We start from the raw sequence: 17,232 nt of genomic DNA on the forward strand, positions 1-17,232 counted from the left end.
GGCAGCCTGCACGCGTTTGGCTGAGTTGGCTCCAAAATTTTTAATGAGCTGCCAACATTTAAAATTCAGGAAATTCCTCACAAAAATCCACAAAGATGTGGCAATGCTGGATACATATCCCCTTCTGTGTAATAATCAACAGGCCAAGGGGCAGTCGCTCACTGTAATTACTCTTCCTGATCACCACCCTCCAGGTAGCCGATTATCCCATAGCTGCCTGGTCCCTGCAGGCAATTGAGGTTTCAAGTCCAGAGCAGCTGACCTCTACCCAGGTATTTTACTATGCCCAGATGGTCACTGCTCAAACCCCCTGCCATGCTTCAAACCCTCTGCCATGCTCCAAACCCTCTGCACAGGAGCAACATTCAGGCAGCATGAACTGGCTATGCCTCCCCTCCAGGGTAAGGAGCAGAGGCCAGCAGTTTCTCCTAGAGGAGATTTCCTCTGCTATCTGGGGAGCTATTTTCTAAATCTTCCTTAAATAAAAATGCTCTAGAAAGGCAGCAAAGCATCATGGACAAAAGGTAAGCTCTAGAACCAGACAGTTCAGGACATGGAACAACAGACTGGTTCCAAATAGGAAAAGGAGTATGTCAAGGCTGTATATTGTCACCCTGCTTATTTAACTTATATGCAGAGTACATCATGAGAAACGCTGGGCCGGATGAAGCACAAGCTGGAATCAAGATTGCCGGGAGAAATATCAGTAACCTCAGATATGCAGATGACACCACCCTTATGGCAGAACCAGACAACCCATGTGCAAATCCCCACCTTGACACTTACCAGTTGTGCAGCCTCACGCAAGTTCCTTAACTAGGATTGCTAGATAAAATACAGGATGCCCGGCTACATTTGAATTAAAGATAAACAACTAATAATTTTTAGCATAAGTATATCCCAAATATCGCATGGGACGTACTTATACTAAAAATGTATTTGTTATTAATCTGCAAGTCAAATTTAACTGAGATTCCTGAGTTTTGACAAATGGGCAACAGTATCTCCAGGTCTCAGTTTTCTCAGCTGAAAAGTAGGGACAAGAGTCAAACTTACTATGTAAGTAAGGATTAATCCTATATCACAAGGAGTAAATGAGTATGTAAAGTGTTCTCAGTCAGCGCCAGCCATTATCCTCTGTCTTGAATGAGTTGAAGAACTGTTTACTCAATGTCTCTCCCTCTAGAATGAAAAGCCCACATGGGTGGTAAGGTGACTGCCTGTTCTGAGTCTCCAGTGTCTACAACTGTGCCTGGCAGAGACTAGAGGCTGAATGAGTAGGTACTGAACGAATAAATGAATATACAAACAGGAAGAGAGGGAGTATAGCTCAAATCAGGTTAAAATATACACATTTCATGAGGAGCCCTACTGCTAGAGAGAAAAGGGCAAGCACCACTTCTTTATAGATTACACAGACTGATGAACAAGACGAAGAAAGCAGATGCCGTGAGGCCACCAGCCACCTCCATCTAGTGGCTGTAAGTGGTTAACAACCAGCAATCTCAGCGTAGCTCTCACATGAATGTTCATCTTCACCATAAAGTCAGTAAAAGTTGAAACAACAAAGACGTATGTCGGAACTTCATTCATAAGTGATGTGGCCTCTTTGCCGAATCAGGTTACAGTCTTTGAATTTGGAAAGAATGTTCTTTTGGTTTTCTGTGCTCTTCACAGAGTATTGGTAAAGGCACAACATTGCACCCCGTCTACTAATTACGCTAATGAGGTACAGGCTGGCCAGCTCACTGCAGTTCCTACCATGCCCTGCTGCTGCTGCTGCTGCTAAGTCGCTTCAGTCGTGTCCAACTCTGTGCAACCCCATGGACTGCAGCCCACCAGGCTCCCCTGTCCCTGGGATTCTCCAGGCAAGAACACTGGAGTGGGTTGCCATTTCCTTCTCCAATGCATGAAAGTGAAAAGTCAAAGTGAAGTTGCTCAGTCGTGTCCGACTTAGTGACCCCATGGACTGCAGCCTACCAGGCTCCTCCATCCATGGGGTTTTCCAGGCAAGAGTACTGGAGTGGGGTGCCATTGCCTTCTCCACCATGCCCTATTGTTCTCTAATGTAAATATCCATCACCATCTATTTACACACTTGCGCTACTGTTTTTCTTATGGTCGAATTTAAAGGGAAGAAAAATATTTCCTGGACCTGCGGTTGAGAGACTGATAATTATACCCAAAGATCCACTCTCTTGTAATTCCTTTTAGCAACAGAAGCCCACAAGTTTTATCCGGGTACATGGCCTCTCATCTTACTCCTCTGCAGTAAGATGTGACTGTGGACTGTGAGCCAATGAAATGTGAGCAGGAGGAAGTATGCAACCTGCAGGTCACATCCTTAAAGAGAGGCTGTTGACCCTTCACTTCCTCTTTCCCACGGCGCCCTCTCTGGGTTGGAGAATGGATATGTTATTTCAACCACACAAGCAACAACTCCCTAGATGATGATAAAGCAGCAAGACAGAAGGAACCTGGGTCCCCCGGTGGCCTTTTGTGGTAGAGTTGCCTCTCCTCGCTGGACTTCCCACCTGGCCCTGGACTATCACATATAATAGAAATAAGCTAAATTGTTTCCGTTCAGTTCAGTTCAGTCACTCAGTCGTGTCTGACTCTTTGCAATCCCATGAATTGCAGCACGCCAGGCTTCCCTGTCCATCAACAACTCCCGAAGTTCACCCAAACTCATGTCCATCGAGTCGGTGATGCCATCCAGCCATCTCATCCTCTGTCATCCCCTTTTCCTCCTGCCCCCAATCCCTCTCAGCATCAGGGTCTTTTCCAGTGAGTCAACTCTTTGCATGAGGTGGCCAAAGTATTGCAGTTTCAGCTTCAGCATGACTCCTTCCAATGAACACCCAGGACTGATCTCCTTTAGGATATCCTGGCAGTCCAAGGGACTCTCAAGAGCCTTCTCCAACACCACAGTTCAAAAGCATCAATTCTTCGGCGCTCAGCTTTCTTCACAGTCCAACTCTCACATCCATACATGACCACTGGAAAAACCATAGCCTTGACTAGACGGACCTTTGTTGGCAAAGTAATGTCTCTGCTTTTTTATATGCTGTCTAGGTTGGCCATAACTTTCCTTCCAAGGAGTAAGCATCTTTTACTTTCATGGCTGAACTGCTGTAATTTGAGGGGGCTTTGCTGAGAGACAGCAGCTAAGCCTATACCCTATACAGACACCACGTCTCCAACAAAAGTAGAAAAACGAAAGACAGAAGAGCTTATAGCACGTTTCAAAATAAAATGGACAGAACACGTTTCTTTGTGGAAGTGAAGACTAGCTCTCCACCAGTTCTCCAACTCATCTGGCTCCTGAGTTTGCAATCCCTGTGCACTGAGAGCGGAACACAGGGGTGGGTCTCAGATACATACCTTCAGGCTGGGGATGGTGAAGGCAACGTTCCGTGAGTTCAGATAGGCCAGGACTCTGTGGGACAGGTCTGACGTCCACACCTGGGAGCTTCAGTCAAAGACAGACAGAGAAGGTCATGATGACAGGTTCCGCTAAGATGGGTAGTCCCCCTACTAGCTGAGAGCTCAGGGGACCGAAGTTCAGAGAGGACAGTGGGAGTGGGCCAGGATGCTAGGAACTCTGTGCTTGGAGGAAGGCGATGTGTTGCCCTGGCACAGTGTGGGGGAGTTTCCAGTATTAGGAACCCACCCAAACACCAGCCTCTCAAAGACAATAATCAGTTTCAGAGCTGTGTGCTATATTCTAAATCCTGTAACAATCCACTCAGATTAACAATCCAAACAGATGGACTTGGACAGGTGTCCCTACTCCAGGGGATCTTCCCAACCCAGGGATCAAACCCAGGTCTCCCTCACTGCGGGTGGATTCTTTACCAGCTGAGCCACCAGGGAAGCCCCCTGACTATGTTAAATTTACAAAACAAACGCTGTGTATACCATGGGAGGCTGGAACAGCATAGTTAAGACTGTTGGCTCAAAACCTGGATTTGAATCCTGGCTCTACCACTCAACTGTGTGGACTCAGGCAATTTATTGAGTTTTCCTGTGCCCCAGTTTCCCTTTCTATGTAATATAGCTGTTGCTAACTCACTTCAGTCGTGTCCAACTCCGTGTGATCCCATAGACGGAAGCCAACCAGGCTACCCCATCCCTGGGATTCTCCAGGCAAGAGTATTGGAGTGGGTTGCCATTTCCTTCTCCAATGCATGAAAGTGAAAAGTGAAAGTGAAGTCACTCAGCCATGTCCGACTCTTAGTGACCTCATGGACTGCAGACTACCAGGCTCCGCTGCCCATGGGATTTTCCAGGCAAGAGTACTGGAGTGGGGTGCCATTGCCTTCTCCGATGTAATATAGCTAACTGTGAGAATTAAATTTGTCCACACATGTAAAGTGCTAAAACATTGCCAAACACACAGAAAATGCACACCTTCATTCGTAACAGTCAAAAATTGAAAACAACTCAGATGTCCAACAACAGGTGGTAATACCCATTCAATGGAATGCCACTCACTCAGAAAAGGGGAAAGAGTGGGACTTTTGCTTCCAGCTCTTATGGAGTAGCTGGCAGTGGATAAATTCTCCTGCCTTAAACAATTAGAAGGCCTTTTATAACCACATTCTTGTTATAGATAGATAGATAGGCGCTGCTAGATAGATGGATAGAGACAGATAAAAAATTTTAGCCTGCAAGAATATATTCAATACTGTCAACTGGAGTTACCTTAGGGAGAAGAGTGTTTATGGGGATCTTTCACTTTAATATGATTGAGTGCTCCTGTCATGGGGCCCCAAGTCTCCCATCTGTCCTTCATAGCACTTGTTATATTAGAATTGTCTGTTAATGTTTACCTTGCCACAACACTACGTAGTGCCCTGCTCCACAGGGTGGCATCTAACAGTACATAAAGGGACAGTGAGGGACTTTCCTGGTGGTCCAGTGGTTAAGACTCCCATCGCAGGTGGCACCAGTTCGATTCGTGGTCAGGGAACTAAGATCCCACATGCCACATGGTGTGGCCAAATAAAATAAAATGATAGAGCAGTCTAAAAAAATAAAGTGACAGTGAGCCCTGGGGCCAGGCTGCTAGATACACACCCCAGCTTCACCACTTCCCAGCTGAGTGACCTTAAATCACCTCCTTGGGCCTCAGTTTCATTATTCTATCCAATGAGATAACAAAAGGACCTACCTGGGTGGGAGGAGGCTGAGGTTTGTGAGGATTATATGTGTATTCTATGCATAAAGCACTTAGAATAGTACCTGCTACATAGTAAGCACTCAGTAAATGTTAGCTCTTGTGTTACAGCTGCTGCTGCTGCTGCAGCTAAGTCGCTTCAGTCGTGTCCGACTCTGTGCAACCCCATAGACGGCAGCCCACCAGGCTCCCCCATCCCTAGCAGAGGGGGCCAAAACTGTATGGAACAAATGTATCTATTCTAAAACACTTGTGCATTGGATGAATTTTGGATAAACTGGATAAACGAGTATATAGTAGTTTTTACAGTTAAGGGACTTCCATTAAGAAAATCTATTCCATCCCTCCCCCTCCCCTTTAGGAAGAGTTACCTTTGGAACTGTATGAGATCCAGCAATGCTACAATGGAAATAAAATGAAAAGACAACTTAAAAAGGAATCATTCCAGAGAGATCACAGGCACCTCCTGTTTGAAATTCTTAGACACAACAAGCAGGGACGGGGGAACATTACCATTCAGGTAGCTTCCATCTATTATTTCTTCCTAAAAGGCAAAGAGATAACATCAAGTTTAACATCCATGAGTTGGCAGTTTCAGCAGAGGGGATGTTGTTTAGAAGAAAATGGAATACTCACCGCCATCTTTTGCAACAATGGGTGCAAATCTGCAACAAAGCCATTGAATATAAAAACAGAATTGAATGGGATGACCTTCACAAATACAGATGTGTTAAGAAAAGAGCCCCCAAAAAAGGTTACTCATGAAGGAAATTTTTAGTGAATTTTTATTATACTTGTGCCAGTGTGAGGAAATCTTGGTTTAAGAAACCCTTTTAGAATAACCCTGAAAATTCTACACATACAGGCACATACAGGGCAACAGGCAGGCACACATCCCAGAACACTCCATAGCACCACATACCTGAACTGACCTAACCCCACTCCATCCCCTGAGATGTGTGGAAACAGTGACAGATGACTCCTCCCTCGGGACTTACCCTGGGAGTCTGGAACGCTATAACTTGCCACTCCATGGTTCAGGAAAAGGAACAGCCAAAGAGAGCATCTCCAAGGTTCCTGAGACATTCTCCTGCAGTTAATTCAAGCAGACATAATTCAGGGTTGTATATTTTAGACATATTTAAGAATAATCAGAAGACACGGGAAAAACAGATAGACCCAGAATCCCTTAAAGATTTTTTTTTTAATTCCATCCACCTTGCTCCATCTAAACTTCTTTGCTGGTGTAAAACACAATCATCTCTCTCCTCAGTTATAATGGCCTGTTTATATTCTTACAACCACCTCTCATACCCCTCAATTGAACAAAGAGGAGTGGGTAAAAGCTATCTGCTATAGCTGACAAGGGACTTACATCTAGAAAATAAAAAGAACTCATACAATTCAGTAAGTAGAAGATGAACAAGCCAAGAGGGAAAAAATATGAACCTGAACTTCATTTTTAAAAAATACAAATGGCCAATAAGCATGTAAAGGACTATCAGTGTCATTCAGTTCAGTTCAGTCGCTCAGTCGTGTCCAACTCTTTGCAACCCCATGGACTGCAGCACGCCAGGCAAATATTAGTTTTCAAGAACATGCTGTTGATAACTAATGAGATACTGTAAGTGAGCCAGACCCTGTGGAGTCTTCCCAGAACGGACCCCCCACTCCCACCGTGTCCTCTGCCTGCCTCTTGTGTAAAGAAAGACCCATCCCCAGGTTCCAAAGAGTAAATTCAGAGAAGTGAGAAAATGCAGAAAGGAAGGGAAACAGACAAGCAAGACAAAATAATAATACTTTAGCCACTAAACCATTAAAAAGTGTCAAGGACCTTTAGTTTCCTTTTAGTTTCTCCTCAAGGACTGAAGATAATATTCTGAGCCACGTCATTTGACCTGTTTTGTAGATACTAAAGCCCCCAACAGGTGGAGGAAGTTAACTGTATTCTCCCCTGCGTGTGCACCTCAGTCACTTCAGTCGTGTCCGACTCTTTGTGACCCCATGGATTGTAGTCGGCCAGGCTCCTTTGTCCATGGGATTTCCCAGGCAAGAATATTGGAGCGGATTGCCATGCCTTCCTCCAGGGAATCTTCCCGACCCAGGGACTGAACCCAGGTCTCCTGCGTCTTCTGCATCACAGGCAGTTTGTTTACAGCTGAGCCCCTGGGGAAGCCAGTATGCTGCCCACAAGCACATAAACCCCAGACAAGTTGGAACTAGATGGTCACTCCTGATTACCTCACCAGTAACCAATCAGAAGAATGTCCATGAGCTGATCACCCCAAGTCCCTCCTCTGCCTTCATCCTGTCTTTAAAAATCTTTCCCTGAAAGACTTTGAGGAGTTGGGGGAGACTTTTAAGCACCAGTTGCCCTGGACTCTTTGGTTTGTGCCCTGCAATAAACACAACATTTTCCTTCACCACAACCTGGCGTCTGTAGATTGGCTGTACCATGTGCAGGCTGCTGCTGCTGTTGCTAAGTCGCATCAGTCATGGCCGACTCTGTGTGACCCCATAGACAGCAGCACACCAGGCTCCCCCGTCCCTGGGATTCTCCAGGCAAGAACACTGGAATGGGTTGCCATTTCCTTCTCCAATGCATGAAAGTGAAAACTGAAAGTGAAGTCGCTCAGTCATGTCCAACTCTTTGCAACCCCATGGACTGCAGCCCACCAGGCTCCTCCATGGGATTTTCCAGGCAAGAGTACTGGAGTGGGGTGCCATCGCCTTCTCCGTACAGGGCTCCTAAGTCCTTGCAAATTCTTAAGTGATAAGAGAACTAGGAGCTGTGCAGCCACTCTGGAGAACAGTGTGGAGGTTCCTTAAAAACAAATAGAGCTACCACAGATGACTAATAAGGATCTACTGTGTAGCACAGGGAACAGCAATCCTACTCGTGGGCATATACCCACAGAAAACCATAACAGGAAAAGATAACATGCATCCCATTGTTCATTGGAGCACTATTTACATTCCATCCAGGACATGGAAGCAACCTAAGTCTCCATCAACAGATGAATGGATAAAGAAGATGCAGTACATACATATAATGGAAAATTACTCAGCCATAAACAAAAAGAATGAAATGCCATTTGCAACAACACGGATTGACCTAGAGACTGTTATACTGAGTGAAGTAAGACAGACAAATATCACATGATATCATTTATATGTGGAATCTTTAAAAAGACTACAAAAGAACTTATCTAGAAAACAGAAGCAGAGTTACAGATATAGAAAATAAACTTATGGTTATGGGATGGGGGGAGGGGTAAATTGGAAGATTGGGATTGACATTTACACACTACTGTGTATAAGAAAGATACTAATAAGGACCTACTATATAGCACAGGGAACTCTACTCAATACTCTGTAATGATGTGTACAGGAAAAGAATCTGAAAAAGAGAAGATAAGGGCTTCCTTGGTACCTACCTCATAGCATCATATGAGGATAAAATTAGCTAATGAAGTAAATCACTTAGAACAATGCTTGGCATGAAGAAAGCCCTACATATGGGTTTAGGAAATAAGCCAAACTGATGTTTTCAAAATTCAAATAATGGGAAAGTGTGGAGAAAGAATGTTCCAGAAAAAGGGAATCAGAAGTGCAAAGGCTGTGACGTTAGGAATGCAACTGACATGTTCAATAAATCACACAAAGATGACAGCAGTAGGTGAGATGAGGTCATCGTAAGCACCTTGACTCCTACTTGGAGGGAGACAGGAGCCATTGAGGGATATTAGAATGAGAGCGGGCTTCGCCGGTAGCTCAGCAGTAAAGACTCTGCCCGCAATGCAGGAGATGCAGGAGACCTGGGTTCGATCCCTGGGTTGGAAAGATCCCCTGGAGAAAGAAATGGCAACCCACTCCAGTGTACTTCCCAGGAAAATCCCAAGGACAGACGAGCCTGGTGGGTTATAGTCCATGGGGTCACAAAGAGTCAGACACGACTGAGGTGACTGAGCACAGCACAGCCTGAGTGTCAAAGCCATGCTCTGACTTGTAAAATACTAGCTCTATAACCCCAGTTGCTTGTTGAGAATACTCTGAACAAGGGCAACAGGTAAAGCAAAGAGACCAGTAAGAGATGAATAGTGATGACTTAGTCACAGATGGCAGGGAGGCTGGTAAGAAGTGGTTGGGGATATTTTGAAGGGTTGCTGTTGTTCAGTCACTCAGTCACATCCAACTCTTTGCAATCCCATGGACTGCAGCACTCCAGGCCTTCACCTGTCCTTCCCTGTCCTTCACCATCGTCCAGAGCCTGCTCAAACTTATGTCCATTGAGTCAGTGATGCCATCCAACCATCCTGTCCTCTATCGTCCCCTTCTCCTCCTGCCTTCAATCTTGCCCAGCATCAGGGTCTTCTCTAATGAGTCAGCTCTTGGCATCAGGTGGCCAAAATACTGGAGCTTCAGCTTCGGCATCAGTCCTTCCAATTAATATTCAGGATCAATTTCCTTTAGGATTGACTGGTTTGATCTCCTTGCAATCCAAGGGACTCTTAAGAGTCTTCTCCAACACCACAGTTCAAAAGCATCAATTCTTTGACACTTGGACTTCTTTATGGTACAACTCTCACATCCACATGTGACTACTAGGAAAACCATGGCTTTGACTATACAGACCTTTGTAGGCAAAGTGATGTCTCTGCTTTTTAATATGCTGTCTAGGTTTGTTATAAGGAGCAAGCGTCTTTTCATTTTACGGTTGAAGTCACCATCTGCAGTGATTTTGGAGCCCAAGAAAATAAAGCCTGTCACTGTTTCCATTGTTTCTCCATCTATTTGCCATTAAGTGATGGGCTCGGATGTCATGATCTTCATTTTTTGAATGTTGAGTTTTAAGCCAGCTTTTTCACTCTCCTCTTTCACCTTCATCAAGAGGCTCTTTAATTCCTCTTTGCTTTCTGCTATAAGGGTGGTGGCATCTGTATCTGAGGTTGCTGATTTTTTGAAGGGTAGAGCCAATAAACTGAATGTGAGGAATAAAAGGCAAGTCACAGACACCTCCAAGGATTTGGGCCTGAGCATTCAGAGAGATGGGAAATAGGAAAAAACCGTAGGAGTTGCAGATTTGAGGAAGATGCCCTGGAGATGTGGACAAGCTAAGCTTGAGATGACCATAAAATATCCAAGTGGACAAAGCAAGTAGGCAGTTTGGCGTTTGAGTCTGCAGTTAGAGCAGGGCTCAGACTGGAGTTATCTACACAGAGCATCCAGCAGATACTTGAACCCAGGCCACTGGATGAGATCACCAAGAAAATGAGCACAAGGGAGAACGTGGGTGAGCTTTAAGGACTGAGACCCAGGTGTTCCTTTGTTAAAATGTTAGGTAGACCAGGTGCAATCAGCAAACTCAACTGTAGGAAACTCCCCAGAATCAACGACCTAGTTTCTTCAGCAAATACACTGCAAATAGAGAGACAGACATAGACACACACACACACACATACACAGACACACACACATACACACAGAGGAAGGAACTAGGAACTTAAAAAACTTAGGAGCTATAACAATTATTCGTAGCATATAGACTTTCTTTGGATCCTAATTGAAGCAAACCATGAAAAACAAAAACTATGGGGCAACTGTGGAAACTTGCTCCCTCTCTGGATATTTGAACATTTTAAAGAATTGCTGTTAACGTTTTTGATAACAGAAATGTGGCTATATTTTTAAAGGAGTACTTATCTTTTAAAGGAGGGATGTTGGTTCACAATCTTGCCCCCATACAGGTAGGGTAAGGAGAAACTGGAGAAAGCAGCAGCCCCTCCAGATTGGTAGATGGCAGGTGTACTAAGCAAGGACACTTACTTACAATGCTTGCCTTTTTTCTTGTTGTTGCTGTTATATTTTTTTAAATAATTTTAAAATTTGTTTATTTTTTATTGTGCTCGGTTTTCATTGCTGCCCGGGCTTTTCTTTAGTTGCCATTAGCAGGGACTACTCTTCCTTCCAGTATTCCAGCTTCTCAATGGGGTGACTTCTCTTCTTGCAGAGCACTGGCTCTGCAGGCTTCAGTAGTTGCTGCTCAAGGGCTCAATAGTTTTGGTTTCCAGGCAATAGAGCACACATTCAATAGTATGGCTTACTTGTTTCATGGCATGTGGGATCTTCCCAGACCAGGGATCGAACCCACATCTCTTGCACTGGCAGGTGGATTCTTTACCACTGAGCCACCAGGGAAGCCTGTTGTTAAATGTTTTAATGAGGATTTTGTTTTGTTAATTTTTTATTTTCTATTGTATAGTTGACTTATAATTGTCAGGTTGGTTCTTCTTCCATGTTATTGTCTTGTCATGCATGCATGCATGCATGCTAAGTCGCTTCAGTCATGTCCAACTCTGTGCGACCCTATGGACAGCAGCCCACCAGGCTGTCCATGGGATTCTCTAGGCAAGAATACTGAGTGGGTTGCCATTTCCTTCTCCCATGTCTTGTCATAGTAAAGAGTTGAAAGGACAGATCAGTAACACCTCAAACAGGCAAGATTTACTGGGCATGCGGTAAGCAGTACTATCTCCAAGCATAATAACGGACCAACACCTGCCCCGCCTTGGAGTGACCCTGTCCTAGTTTGGCTCCCCTCTTTTATATCCCTTGTTCCCGCCCCTGGGCAGGTTTCTGGGCCCTGATTGGCTATACCCTATGCAAATAGAGAAATTGTACTGTTCCTGGGGTCTGATTGGTTACATGCAAGACCAATCAGAGAAGAGGGTGTGTTTTCCCACCGGAGGTTCTTAGTCCCTTGGGAAGTTTCCTCGTTTTGTTTTTTTCCAGCAGCTGCTTCCTCTGACTGACATCTTGGGCCCTGTTTCCCTATTCTAACTACCTAGCAGAATGTGTTAGTTTCAGGTGTACAGCAAAGTAATTCAGTTATACATATACATATATCCATTCTTTTTCAGATTCTCTTCTCATAAAAGTTATTACACGATATTGAGTAGAGTTCCCTGTGCTATACAGTAGGCTTGTCTTGAGAGGCCCCAAGATGAATAGATCTCTACCCTCGCCTCCCCAGAATCTGGAAAGTTTACATAGAGGACTTAACAGATCTTGGTCAAGTCCAGGTGGTCTCAGCAACACATTGCTCTCTCAAGGTTAGGTCCCTGAAAAAGCGCTCCCCTGGTGGGAACAGTGGGCAGAACATACATTCCAAGGATGGGGAAGGGGTGAGGAGTCTCTGATTGCTCTGGTCCAGCTTGAAGGTCAATGGTGGTCACATCCTCTCCATGACCTCCTTCAAGGGGTCAGCTAACTACAACCCAAGGACCAAATTCACAGGTTACCTGGTTTTGCATGGCTCACGAGATAAAAATGGTTTTTACGTTTTTAAACAGTTTCAAAAAATCAAAAGAACAATATGTCTGGACACATGAAAATTTCATGTATGCAATTTAAATATTAGTGTCCATAAATACAGTTGTATTAGACGACAACCACTCCACTCACTTAAGTATCGTCTATGGCTGCCTTCACGCTACAATGGCAGAGCTGGGAAGTTGCAACAGAGGCTGTGTGGCCCCATAAAGCTGAAAATACTCTCTGTTCCTTTACTGAAAGAGTTTGCCAAGCCTGCTCTAGAGCAACATTCTTATATACTTAACAGAAGAAATGTGATGTTTGAGATGGTTTCAACATAATACAGGAGGGAGGAAATAAGTATGGAGGAAACAAGTTGAGAACTGAAGCTGAAGCCCATTATATTCCTGTATCTACCTTTGTATGGGTTAGAAATTTTCCGCATACAAAATATAAATTATTTTTTAAAAGAAAAACAAAATGAAAGAAACTGTTTTTATTTTTAAAAAAAGCTTGGAGAGATGTGGAGGAACTGGGAAAGGGTTCTGAAAGGAGGGACCAGAGGTCTGATAGGAAAACAGGTGACTCCCAGGCAGCTCACAACCCAATCCCCAGATGCCACCCTCTCAGGAATTTAAAAGGAGCCCTGTAGTGCACATCTATGGTTTCTTGAGATTACTTTATAGGCGCCCCAGCATCCTCTAATACAGATTTCCCTGCTATTGTCTGGCTTGTTATGCAAATAGATTCTCTATCCCCCCCAAGGGGACTTCCACAACCGGCTTTGGGAACAGTTAACGCTCATTTTACTGCTCAGGGCAAAAACAAACTGAAATTTTGGAAACCTCCAGACGCAGAAGGCAGAGCATTCTAACAGATTCTGAGTGAACCTGATCTCAATGCACTTGGTAGACGCCTTCTGCTCCATCAATCCCACCCCGCAGGTGGGGATGTTCAGCTCGCCTAAGAGCTCTTACTGGCTTTGGGACTTTGGGGAACCTCTGGCCTTTTTTTTCTCCCTTCCCTTTGGTCAGCTGCCCTGGGGCATTGGCCTCATTCACAATTCTCCAGTTTCCCAGACAATGAGGCTTCTTGTGCTTATTGCTGCAGTCTCCCTATTAATTCTACAAGGGGTTTACAATTACTGAAATAGAAGCTCCACTTTCTGCTGCACATTAAGTCTTCGTTCCAACGAAATCCCAGTCCAAAGCCAGGATGGGATTTGGTTTTAATTAAAAGTCCCTCAGGTCACTCTCTTTCAGGAGCTTGGCCAAGAGGATTAAAAGGACTGAGCTGGGCAATGGTGATTTGGGGGTCAATAGGTTTCTCCATGCATCCAACCCCCTCCCTATCCAAAGGCCTGCAGATGGGCGAAAATCAGGCAGGCAAGGACTACTTTGAAGGAACTCAAAATGAAACCAGTAACAATAACCACAAACCTGAACTGAACGTGGGTTCCTAAAAACCTTGACCATAGGGGTTTCCTGGGACTGAGGGATTTTGCTTTAAGACCTGGAAAGTTGCAGGCCAACTGGGATGAGCTAGTCATTCAATGCATGAGAGACATTTTGCAAAGATGCTGGGAGGTTCCCCCAATGCTGGGGCATCCCATCCCAGACAGAAACCAACAATTCACAATTACATGGAGTTTTACTGTCTGCAAAGCAGAGCCATTTAAGATCCCTATCATGGATACAAAGATACAGGTCTACAGATACTAACCTGGAGATTTTCTACTGAAAGCAAAAAAAAATAACCCCACAAGACCATTTTCATTAGTATTAATGCAAAGTGGTCTAACTTGTCTAGTTTGTAGGCTGCCAGGCTATTTGAACTGGATTTGGATTTCATTTCAAACTGTGGTATTAGAACAGCCCCATCCCTTGAGTTCTACTCAAGGGAATGTGTGCTTTCTTTTTAGACTAGAGGCATCTGGCCTGAGTGCTGCTCCCAGCTCTGTCCCTAACGGTGAGACTGGCCTGTCATTCTCCTCCCTGTCTTTGAGTCTCAGGAGAGCAAAATGGAAGGCTTGGGATTCTGTGATAGAAGGAGAGAGAGGAGGATGCTGTCTCACTGGGCATCCTCTGCCTGCTGAGCCAATACATTTGCTCCATCCACCAGCCCTGAAGGTTTACTTGGTCTCACAGGTGAGTTCAGCAGACACACAGAACTCAAAAAGTGAGCAAATGGCAGAAGCGGGGCCCAGATGCAGGGCCACCTGGCTGTCTAGGAATCATAATTGTAGCGACCACTGAATTGAGTGAGAACGAAGCCCTCACCCCTCTACACACACTGCCTCATGTAGTCCTTGCAGAATCTTTGAGGCAAATGTTAACTGAAATTTCTATTTCACAGACAAAGAAATGGGTTTTAAAAGGTCGAGTGGCCTGCCGAGGATCACATAACTATTAGGTGGCAGGGCCAGGTCCCAAGCCCTGAGCTAAATGATTCCAAACACTGAGTAGCTCTGCTCTCCAGCCTCTGCTTAGTGGCGCTGAACCTGAACTCCAGATGGCCAGTGCCATCTCGGGGCTGGAAGCCCCAGTTTTCATTTAGACCACTGATTACTAGCTGTGTGCTCTTCAACAAACTCTTTGACTTCTTAGGGCTTACGTTCCCTTCTTTGTACAATGCGGATGGTGATAATACCTCACAAAGACAGGGGCTTCCCTGGTGGCTCAGATGGTAAAGAATCTGCCTGCAGTGCAGGAGACCCCAGTTCCATCCCTGGATGGGGAAGAGCCCCAGGAGGAGGGCATGGCAACCTGCTTCCGTATTCTTGCCTGGAGAATCCCATGGACAGAGGAGCTTGGCAGACTTCAGTCCATGGGGTCCCAAAGAGTTGGACATGATTGAAACCCCTAAGCAGGCACAAAGACTGTGTAAATGTTATTTTATAGTTCATCAATTTATCCAATGTGTAACGGTTTGCTCTGCCTGAATATTCTCATTTCTTGCTCACAACAGCCATGAAATATAATTGGAAAAATATGTAAAGAAATTTGCTTGTATGTAAAATATGTAAAAAAAAAAATCTGACCCCAGCACTGGCACATATAAACACTGGACAAATAGTAGCTATTATTATTGATGTTTCTGTTGTTGCTATTGATATTATCATGACAAAGTCCTTGCCTTCATGGCTGCTTTTATTAAGGGGGTTCGGATCCCTTTCTTAGAAATTTCCTCCCCTCACCACCCATGGACGCCCCCTCCCCACGAGCCCTTCAAGGCGCCGAATCTCCCTCTACCCACTCTCCTTTCTCCCTCTGGCCTCCGCCGCCCCCCTTGTAGCTTGCGCCCCTTTTCCAGGCAGACCCCACTGCGAGTCCCTGGCCCTCGCGCCCCCAAGCGCCTGAGCAGCGGCCGCCCGCGTCCCCTGCGACGGGCCCTGCGGGGGCCTTGTCCCCGCCGCCCGAGCCTCACCTGCCGTGCCCGGCGCCGCTGCTCCGAGTCCAACGCGGGCGGTCCCTGCGGCGGCCGGAGTGGAGACCCGGGCACCGAGCGCCGTGGGGGTCACAGTCCCGCAGGTGCAAGATGCCAACAAAAGCGCGCTCTCTCCCTCGCCCCTTTCCGAAAGACCGGTGAGGAAAGAGGCTGAAGGGCTCTCCAAACACATCCACCAATTGCGTGTAGGAACTTTATTTGGATCTGAATTCAAACAAACTATTTAAAAAATGATGGAACAATTGGAGCAATGTGGTCGCTGGAGGTTTACTGGTTAGTTTTTTCACGTGTGACAACTGCAATATGGCTCTTTTTTTAGAGTCCTTATATTTTGCAGATACATATTTACAAAGCTGAAACATGATGTCTGGGACTTGCTTGGAAATAACGGGGACCAAGGAGGGGCAGGAATCTGGGTGAAACAATCTGGGTCCCTGTTGATACTAGCTGCCTCCCGAGCAGGGGTTATTATTATCTATTTTCTTCTTTTTCATGTGCTTGGAATTTTCCATAATACAATGGTAAAAAAACAAACAAAAGAACTGTAAAGATATTCAGACACCTTGGTCAGTAAATGTGACCAAATTTATATAAAGGGGAAAAAAATCCTCAGAAGTAAAAAAAAGTGTTTTTTTTTTTAAAAAGTAAAAAAAAGTGCACCAAAAAAAAAAGTAAAAAAAAGTGTACCAAAATATTTAATGCAGCAGCACTGCATATAAATGCAAAAGGAGACTCAGGTGGGAAAAGATTCAACTCGGGTTGCCATTAAGGAAATGGTTACATAAACTATACTACATCAACTTCATGGGTTATACAGCTATTTAAATGGGTATGAACAAAGACTGTGTAATAAACACACAAGGAAATAATTTTATATCTAAAAAAGTCAAACATGAAGTCATATGTGTTTATGTAAGGGCTTCCTAGGTGGCTCAGTGAAAAAGAATCCGCCTGCCAATGCAGGAGACATAGATTCCATCCCTGGGTTGGTAGATTCCCTGGAGGAGGAAATGGCAACCCACACCAGCAGTCTGGCCTGGAAAATTCCAGGGACAGAGAAGCCTCGAAGGCTACAGTCCATGGGGTTGCAAAGAGTTAGACACAACTGAGTTGCTTTTGAACTGTGGTGTTGGAGAAGACTCTTGAGAGTCCCTTGGACTGCAAGGAGATCCAATCAGTCCATTCTGAAGGAGATCAGCCCTTGGATGTCTTTGGAAGGAACAATGCTAAAGCTGAAACTCCAGTACTTTGGCCATCTCATGCGAAGAGTTGACTCATTGGAAAAGACT

General features: G+C 45.0%; 1 protein-coding gene across 1 annotated transcript in view; it reads right to left on the bottom strand.

Moving 5' to 3' along the window:
• OTOA (otoancorin) overlaps positions 1 to 16,367 on the bottom strand; it is an 80,338-nt gene extending 63,971 nt beyond the window's left edge. Inside the window, exons 1-6 of the mRNA XM_027527732.1 lie at positions 15,923 to 16,367; positions 6,181 to 6,272; positions 5,819 to 5,847; positions 5,696 to 5,726; positions 5,554 to 5,581; positions 3,385 to 3,472 (exon numbers count right to left, since the gene is read on the bottom strand). Of these exons, the coding sequence (XP_027383533.1) occupies positions 3,385 to 3,472; positions 5,554 to 5,581; positions 5,696 to 5,726; positions 5,819 to 5,847; positions 6,181 to 6,268 (264 nt within the window). The 5' untranslated portion in view covers positions 6,269 to 6,272; positions 15,923 to 16,367. The remainder of the gene's footprint in view (positions 1 to 3,384; positions 3,473 to 5,553; positions 5,582 to 5,695; positions 5,727 to 5,818; positions 5,848 to 6,180; positions 6,273 to 15,922) is intronic.
• Between the last annotated feature and the right edge of the window lie 865 nt (positions 16,368 to 17,232).

This window comes from Bos indicus x Bos taurus, chromosome 25, assembly GCF_003369695.1.
Source record: "Bos indicus x Bos taurus breed Angus x Brahman F1 hybrid chromosome 25, Bos_hybrid_MaternalHap_v2.0, whole genome shotgun sequence".
Taxonomy (NCBI): Eukaryota; Metazoa; Chordata; class Mammalia; order Artiodactyla; family Bovidae; genus Bos; species Bos indicus x Bos taurus.